The sequence below is a fragment of the Ascidia mentula genome, chromosome 5 (genome assembly GCF_947561715.1).
Source record: "Ascidia mentula chromosome 5, kaAscMent1.1, whole genome shotgun sequence".
In the NCBI taxonomy this organism is placed as follows: Eukaryota; Metazoa; Chordata; class Ascidiacea; order Phlebobranchia; family Ascidiidae; genus Ascidia; species Ascidia mentula.
In genome coordinates, this window is record NC_138570.1 from 19,071,634 (window position 1) to 19,081,237 (window position 9,604).

General features: G+C 37.8%; 1 protein-coding gene across 1 annotated transcript; it reads right to left on the reverse strand.

Moving 5' to 3' along the window:
- Window positions 1-5,705: 5,705 nt before the first annotated feature.
- LOC145901666 (uncharacterized) lies at window positions 5,706-8,070 on the reverse strand. Its single transcript, XM_082989424.1, has one exon. It carries the CDS (start codon window positions 8,058-8,060, stop codon window positions 5,706-5,708), a length of 2,355 nt encoding a protein of 784 aa, XP_082845550.1. The 5' UTR covers window positions 8,061-8,070.
- Window positions 8,071-9,604: the final 1,534 nt, after the last annotated feature.

Sequence of the window (9,604 nt, forward strand, 5' to 3'; positions counted from 1 at the left end):
CGGTAATCTTCGGTAATCAGTAATCTCTTACTTCAAATAGTCATAACAACCCCTAAACTATAATACAAGGGTTTCTCCTAATGAGGGACTAAAGAAATTCAGTAAAAATAAAAATGCATGCAGGCTGGGCGATCTCGCAAACTAAGAAAGTACGTTTTTGGCCCTTCACTGATGTCATGCCTCCGTGAGAAATTCGAAACAAACAATGCTATGACCATTTTTCCACAATCAACCCTAAGTTGCCAGCAGTCACGTAAGTTAAAGAAAATAAATACAACATTTCGGACATGATTTACTGAAAAACTAAACAACACTTCTCAAACGTGAAGTCGCGTGTGACGTAACCTTATTGAAATGTAGGCCTTATTACAACAATATAACTTCAATTAAAAATGAATTTGACATAATCACTACGTTCAGGCGTTATTATGATTCAAGGTCGCCGTTTCAGGAAAATTTACAAGGTGAGCTATAATGTTGGAAAATGGAGAACTGTCATAACAAAAAATTGCAAAAGTCCGGGCGATGAAAACAATAGCTTTTACACATATAAAAAAAACAAATTACATCGTTTGCGACAACAGGATGTTTGAAAAGTAATGTCGATGCCGGTCCATTACAATCAGAAACAAAGACACATTTTCCCACAGGATTCAGCCGATGTGTTCTCCCAACCGCTTAAATTGGCTTCGGCGCGATAAACCTTTCTCATACGGATGTGTCCCCACACATAAATGTTTTGCGAGCATCGCCATAGCGTTTCGGGGATATTCGGTTTCAAGCGCTTGGTACTGGTTTACGGTTACAACTATTTGGTGCTGTGGGGTTGGGTTTCTGAGGTCCCGCACCAGGTAGTTGTAAAGATTTTTGTCATTCCAAAAACAAACATGGAGATTTCCACTGCCACGGTAACCCATGTTTGTGTCGCTCGAATTATTACCGATTCACTTACTTGTACCCTGTATATCCGGATTACAATACGTAGCAACGTTTGTCTGTTACACTGTAACCTTCCCAATGCATGTCGCAATCAGCAATGAATGAAATGAATTTTTGACTACAAACTAGATACAAACACAAAGCTACGTAAAGCTAAGGATTCTGCGCTAGTGTATTTTAATTCTAGCAAACCGCTGTATGGATGCTAGTTTGTTGTCATTTTTATGTTATGTTGTTGGAAAGGAACGTACAACTGCATAAAGCTTGTGTAACAAAATTTTTGATTCCAACCCCACGTATTCATGTTCATTGTTTGTAGAAATTTGTATGCTTATATATCGCAGTTTGTTTGGTGCATCATCTTTGCATTTCAGTGTTTTTGAGTGATGCGTTTGTGCTGTGGAAATCTTCATACCTTGTTGTATTTTGCCCTGGGCACGAATCCTGGTCACGTTTTCTGCATCGTTTGGGTTGAGCGCCGTGAGTAGCGTTGTTAATTTCCCGAAACATTTTTACGCATTTAAATACTCTTGCACGCTACCCAACGGTTATTTGTTACGTGTTTGGCTGCCTGCTAAGCGTCAGTACAGTGTAACAATTAGCCTGTTTTCTCACATATTCGTTAACCATCAAAATGCATGGCGCTCATTAGGAGAAAATGTTTAATGACTTGACTTTTGGCAAACCGCAGACAGGGTGTGTACACGCACTGTAAGATCTCATCAGTGCAGCTGTTGTAGGGGCACTGTGCTAGCTTCTACACTAACAGGCACACTAAATTCCACTTTGTGGTACCGAAACAGTGCGTGTACACACCCTGTCTGCAGCTCGCCAATATAATAGCTTTTTTGCACATATATTGACTAGACTTTGGTACGACTGTCTTTGACGATGACTAAGTTAGTACAAAAATGTCATAAAACCACACATGATGTCACAAAATTTTTTGTCAACAAAAGAGCACAACAATTACACGACAAAAACAAAAACGCCTCAAGGACGATTTGCCAATTCGACTTGGATGCAAAACTAGTTTTAAATATTGATCTTTTTTGTTAGGATTTACCTGTCATTAATTAACCAAAACTTCCGTTTTTTTGGTCTCTCCGAAGCCCACAACCAACACTGCATGAAAAAAATAACTCTTCATCTTTTCCTTATTTGCCTCCTTGTGAACTTTAAGTGCTTTACGATCTTTACTTTCCTTGAGACTTTTGATAGTCTCACAATTTTCGAATGCTTCTTTCCAATAGTCGTCAGAAAATTTGTCTGAAAATGTAAAAAAAATATGGGTATTTGCAAATCAGATGTTTGCGAGAATTTTGTTGAATATCATTACCTTTGAAGTTGGCCAGTGAGTATTTTGATTTCTAGGCGCTTGTCAGACGCTTGTCATGCGGACAGAAACAAGTCCATCAGTTGCAACAATTCTTTCCAAATCACTCTCATAATTTTTTGGAATATTTTCCCATCCTTCAATTTTGGCAAAGACTTTCCAATTTTGCATCGGCATTTTTGCTTTCTGTATAAATTGTACAAAACGATACAATTAAGTTTCATTTCATTCCCGGAACCAACAATAGGATATCGACTTTTGGTCAGAAAAATTTATCACTTATTTTTATTGACATTAATTTAGGTCTTTACTTGGCAATAACCAAACAAAATTCCGCAAATGCTGGTCATCTCATATCTGTTTCATCTTTTTCACATAAGGATATTGCTCATAACATGTTCTATCGCACATGTATCAATAGTTACAAATAAGTGCTGCAGCGATACTGTTAATTAGCTACCTGTGGCCTCCAACTGATTTGAGTATTACATCGTTATACTCTGCCGATCACGCCTTCATATTCAGTGACTTCAGTTGTTACGCTTACCTCGACGTGTCTCTCGGTAAACAACGCCCGGTCATCACAGCAAAATGTCCGTAATAAGAGTTTGATGCTATGCGTGTACTTCTCCATCCGCGTCACTAAGCAGCTTATGGCCTCCACGTTTGTTTGCGATGGATGGCGCAAGCAAAGTTTATAGGTTAGGCAGTGTCTTTCATGTCAGCGAGCTAAAGTGCAACAGTACATCAAAGTAACGTAACAGAAACACCCACGACCGTCAAACCGTTTAAATCATGTCTACATTCACATAGTTGTGCCTTTACCACAATGTCAAGGCAAGATGTATTTACCCACGGTGTTAGACCGTTTTACACCCTGGCGAGATACAATTCCCATGCAGGATGCCACAAATGTGCCTGAGACAGCGCTTTTATTTTGTTTTAGTCTTGGCCCAAGTACAATAGATTTCACTAAGTTTCTCAGGCTTATAGCGTGCATACCCGAGTGGGACTATGAACCAGTGCCTTCACATAAAAAGCTAACAGACGTTTTAAAAGCACAAAGGCTTTGTATTCGTGGCTTCAAGCCGCCAATACGATTCAACCCAAAGCACAAGCTGTATGGGAGTCCTTAGTCAATGACAGAGGCAAATATATAAAAATATACCTCAAGCTACAGTGAAAACTAAATTAACAAGCGTTCAAATTCAAAGCTACATCTCAGGGCTATTGTGACCAACAAAAAGTTTAAGGAAAATGTATGCGGTTGGTTTAGTGCTAAACTTCGTGCCCCCTTGTATTTTTCTCCTGCACATTTACTGTTCGGTATACATCAAAAAAAGACTATTTGTGAATGCTTTTTTAAACTGAGCCCTTCTGTGTGCCCGCTTTGTAATTTATCGATGAAAATACGCTAAGAGACAACCAACAACAAGCTTACAAAGTAACTCGAGGGCCGCACAATAAAAACTATGTTTTTGTCAGCAAACCTAATGCACAACAGAAATAAACTGTAGTTGAAATGGTGTGCCGTAAAATGGGCTAAAATGCGCCGCGAAACTTTTGTCAAAATAACAATAATGTTGCAGTATATTGCAGTATACCGTATTTACTCGATTGCAAGTCGCGGCTTATAAACTTATTTAACCTACTATACCGTGTGACCTATATGCCTGCCGAGAAATGGTTATTTCGACTATGCGTGAATTCAAAAATCTGCCAAATCATTAAGAAGCACCATGACCGCATTTAAGACAACTGATAACATACAGTGTTTACATTATGCTGTTGTTTAAAGGTTGAGCCAGGGAACAATTTGCTTCCAGTTTTCCATTCTATTAACTTGAGTGTAGCGCTTTTGTGTGTTTTATTGCTTTTGTTAAATAGTACACAAGCGAAAGGCTCGCGCGGGTGGTGACGTCATTTTGCCATCGGCCACTCACCACTAGAGGCGTAAAATTTAAACATGACAATGTTAAAAACAATATGGGCCAGTCTCTTTTTACTCAGAATTATGATCAAATCAACCTACTATTATTCAACTTTCAAGTTGGCAAAAGCACGCCCCATAGCGATTGCCTACATTTTGCTTTCCTGTCTGCTAGGTAGCAGTATAGTGCCATAGTAAAAAATTCTGAGAGTTACTATGTTATGGGACTAACAACGCAAATCAACCTAAAGCACACGGGTTGGGACTCCACTCTTGAGGTAAGGTTACCATGGAGATTTATATTACTTCATTTTTAACCACATTTTATTGTATTTGGAATGTACAATAATAAAAGGATGTACGAATGTGTTTCAAATTGTGCGTTGCGATTTGTCCGTTTCACTACCTGTAGATGTAATTATGCAAATAAGCGACCGACAGTGACTAACTTTGTGATAACTTTACAGTCAAAAAGAACACCTGTACTGAATATATCGCTCGGAAATACGAACTAAATACATGTAAAGGGAAGTGGGATGCTTTACTGTAATTTGTATTTCGATGCTGATTTCTCGCCAGTTAAAATAGTTGTTTTTCTTTTAACTTTCTTCAATTATTCGTTTATCCTCTTTTTAATCAAGGACTCATAACGTTAAAAGGAGGCATTTTTGTTGTATTAATCCGTCCTACGTATAGGTCGACCCAAACGATCCTAAAAAGGTAGAACGTACCTACCCCTGGCATCGATTTAGGATAAAAAGAACGACGCAAAAACACAAGCTCTTTAACGCGGATGAGGCTAACGTCTGGTTTGAGAATGTTACTCTTCATACGCTACACGTCAAGGAGTTTCTTGAAGAAAATTTGTAATGAAGCTAAAGGCTTGTGACATACAGCGCTCAACCAAAATGCATAAATAAACTTGCATTACACTAATAAGGTCACAGTTCCTTTAGAGAACATTTCAACTATGACGAACCATTTCAAATTCTGAACAAAAAATTTATTACAAAATTCAAGTATACATTAGGGTGTGTACCTAATTCAAATTTCCTATCAACGTAGTTTTTGGAGAAGTTAAGAATTTCAAATCAAATTTGAGCATCACTTGCTCACGATATTGCATAGGCTTAGAATAAAAATTAAAAAAAAATATATTTACAAGTTTTGTGAAAATGACAAAAATTATTTGGCCGAAATGAAACTTTTGGTGAAACAAGCTAAAACATAATTAGATGGCTCACTAAGACGCTAAGTAAAACAACAGAAGAAACAAATAAAAAATAAAGCACAACTGTTACACATACATCAATAAAAAAGTGCATCGCTGTTCAATAAAAAAAGAAATAGTAATGTGCTCTTCGGCAATAACAAATTGAAAACCATCGTAAAAATGTGGAATTACAACAAAATTGAATGATTAATCAAGTGCTGCTTCTACATAAATCACAAAACTTTGTTCAAGTTTACTCAAAAACGAATTTCTACATAGCTTTAGTTTTATTCAAAGGAAGCTAAAGACTTCCATGGATCGTTTGTGAGGTCGATGGGGGCAAGTTCTGGTGTGTGTGCTGATTCTCCGACTCGAACACACTCATCGATGTCATCGTCATCAAAATGAAACGAGGAAGCATGAATTGAACAATCACTCATCGCTGACTCTGTACGAGGACTCAATGTCTCAATCCCACTATCTTGCGGTGAAATTGGATTGTTTAAAGGAGCCATAACCAGATATTCCCTCGCATATGGTTTGGAAGCTTCATTATTTTCACATGGAACTCTTCGGGCAATTTGTAGTCGAAGATTTTCATCTGCATATTTGGACTTTTTCTTGGGCAATAACTCCTTTAGTTGAGCATTTTGTTCTACTGATTCGCCATCATCTGCAGCCATATAACTTTCAGTATTTTCGACTGGCTGGCGTTGACTTTGAGGTTTCTCAGCAGCAATTGGAACTTCTGTAACTGGAGTATTCGGTGCTAGAAATTTTTGTGGGTTTCTCTCCACTGAAATAAACAGTGGAGGTGGAGGTGCAACACTTAACATATTCACCATAAGCAGTTCGTCACTGCTGCGCTGCTCACTTGGCGACGCTTCTATTTCAAATGTTGTTGGCAATTTTGCTTCGTACCAATTTGGATTATCCTTCACCAGTTGACACATTTTATCAATTCGAGTCTTTAAAGCAAGGCCATACTTGTTTATGTTTTGGTTGAAGTAGTTTTGGGGTTCCACTTTGTTCAGCTTTATGCATGCCCCTGGTTGAAACATTTCTCTGTCCATTAAGCGAAAGTAAAGCTCTTTGAATTGCTGCATGAGCCGATAATGGCAGAAAGTGATATCACGGAACTTTTCGGGGATGTCCTTTTCAGAACAGTAGTCAAAAAAGGTGAAAAAGTATTTTCCTTTATTCTTTGCAAACATAAGATCTTTTTGAATTTGCTTCAAGATGGGAGTGAACAAATCCTGTTGCTCTGTTTTATAATCACCTTTATTAAAACTAGTCCACCTTTCAAATGCCTTTGGTGACCACACAACAATCAACCTATCTGATTCTGTTACTGCTTTGTCAATCCAAGTTGAGGCATCCTTGTAAATATCCTCTTGCTCCCACAGTTCAAACACTACTTTGAATCCAAGGTCATTTTGCAGAAAGGATGCAAATGCATTAAGAACATCAGAGTGCATTTTATGATCTTCAACAAATGTTATGCAGACGGTTCTTACTTCTTTTATTGTTTGACATTCCACCACTATTTCATAGTTTCGGATTTTGGTAATTTTGTCGTCAGTGGGAACTGCAGGCTCTTCTTTTTTCTCATAACAAGACGACACGACAAATTGTTTTACTTTTCTTCGTTTGATAAAAATGAAGAAACCAACAGTGATTGCCAATCCAAATACGGCACACAAGGCAATTATGATGGGAAGTGGACTTGAATCTTCTTGGCATTTAAACTTAATATATGAAGCTAACTGGAGGGTACTGCTATTAGAACCTCTTAACATAACTGATATATTTGCCCTAATGTCAAAATTTTCAGGCAAAACCAAAGAAGTACCATTGCCTGATAGGGGTAAGTCATGTAATGCCTCTTCCATTTCACAAAGATTAAAACTTGATCTGTACTTCTCAGCATAACAAAGGATGATGTCTGCAGTGATTCCAAGACCTTTTGGGACATTGTAGTCAATCAACATGGTTCTATTGGGACACACATATTGCTTGACTCGAAACCTTAATAATCTTTCATCAATGCATTCTTGAACATTAGCCATACGCTTGTCACTACATCCAGGTATATTTATGATCCATTTCAATGCACTTTTTTTCAATGGGCCAGACTCAGGCAAGCTAGCAATGAAAACTTTGAATCTTGACCCAGGTTTTATGTAATCTAAAGGTTCAGTGCCATAACAGTCATAATAAAATTTGGCAAATACGTGAAGGTTGAATTCCATGACAGTGTGTATACAGTAGTACATCTCCTTCAGTACATTGCCACTATTATCAAGTATGGCAAAATAATATCCTTGCAGATTTACCACAGAACCTTCATGTGCTCTCTTCCAGGTAAAATTAAGGGCAATTCGGTCAACGCCATTACTGGGGTAAAGATACCAGGCTTCAGCATTTTCAGAATCTTTTTTTGGCGGACTTGGTGGGCTGGATATATTTGAAAAGGCATTACACTGCTTTGTCTCCATAGTACAAGAAATTGTGTGCAGGGTATTGACATTAGGCCTAGTATGTGATGAGATAGTGGAGCAGTTCTTAATACATTCAGGTCCAGCAGCAACCAAGGCAGCACTGGTTACAAGCAATAGTACCAGGCAGGTTTCTGCACTCATGGTGTTCTGTAGGAAATAACCACTAATGTATAAAAACTGTTTTATCCTGAAAATAACAAGTCACTGTATTTGTTAGTAACACTTAACAGCATACCACACAATATAAAACATGCGCTATATTACTTGTCGTGGGTCTTTAACAAAATAGTTATCATACAAAAAACACATACACGCACTTTGTAAATAATAATTGCGAAATTGCTTAGTTCGAGAAAATAATTTTGTTCTGTACTCGCTGTACGCTGACATTATTCAGAAAGACTCAAACTAAAATGCGTTCTCACGAGAAGATCTATAACATGTTAATTTTTGGTGTGACGCCATACCAACTTCATCTCACCATCAATGTGACGTAATTTGGGGTTTCCCCGATTTTAAGAAAATAGGTACGTTCTACTAGATCCCATTTTTCTAAACATTCTGGCGGCAAACAAACAACTGCATATTTCACAGCGGTTCACTTTCGACAAACCGAGACATCAGCTAAAGAGGGGAATTGCATCACATGTTTTGCGTAAAAGCATGCAGTTGGAGTAACTACAAAATATATAGGCTATATATACCTTTTTTGAACAAACAAATGCAAGTTTGTGTTCTAAAAAAGGACTTTTGTTTGAATGTTTTGTCTATGCACGTGGCAATTTTAATTACGCTATGGTCTAGCGGCTGGCCTATACTTTTTCTTCATTTCCGTTGTAGATTTTCAGTTGTAAGCAATATGTTAAAGAGTTTAGAAACTTAGCTCTGTGGAGCTGGTAAAGCAGTTCTAATAACAAAGGGCAATGTGCAGAAAAGTGTTTGGAGGCTAATACAAAATCACTAATGGGCACAACTCTGAGATTCCATTATCAGCAAAAAGATTATTAATGTATTTTGCTTTTATTATTCAAATAAAATGGCAATTCAAACGTTACTTTTGGAAACCATCACAGTAACGGTGTACAAACTGACACAACAACTAACTTACGCCAATTTTGGTATATAGCCTACGTAGCAACGTGTTGCACATATAAAGAAAAATATGTCGGCCAAACAAAACACAAATTTTTACCGGTCTGACTGGAACAGGGTAACAAGCGATATCGGTAAGAGTGACAAAACGGTCCTTCTTCACCATCACACATCCAAACACGGTACACTAGCTCGGTGCCCATCCATTGAAACCTGCTTTTCAGTGACATTTGTTCAAGAACCGACGGCAAAGTCTTTGGATGTTTGTGAGGCCAAATGACTTCATATGACGAAAGCATCTGTAAACGTTCAGAAAATGATTTTACCGGGAATTAGATAATTTTTATTGCATTTCGATTTTACCTTTTACTAATTAATTCCATTTTTAGTCGTATTTATTGCTCCTGGTACACTTGTTTGTGCTTCAGGTTTTTGCGGTCGCGTGTGAGTGTGCGGTTTTTTCCTTGTCTCCGCTACCCACTGCTTATAGGTTCGCTACCACACTGTATAGTTCACTGTTTGAGCTTTGAGGAGATAACGTAAAGAAAGGACTTCCAGTGGCGTATTTTTTTATTTTATAGTGTATTTTATTG

Bases quoted from the DNA above. Each gene is read 5' to 3' on its own strand.
- LOC145901666 (XM_082989424.1), bottom strand. From the start codon at position 8,060: ATGAGTGCAGAAACCTGCCTGGTACTATTGCTTGTAACCAGTGCTGCC.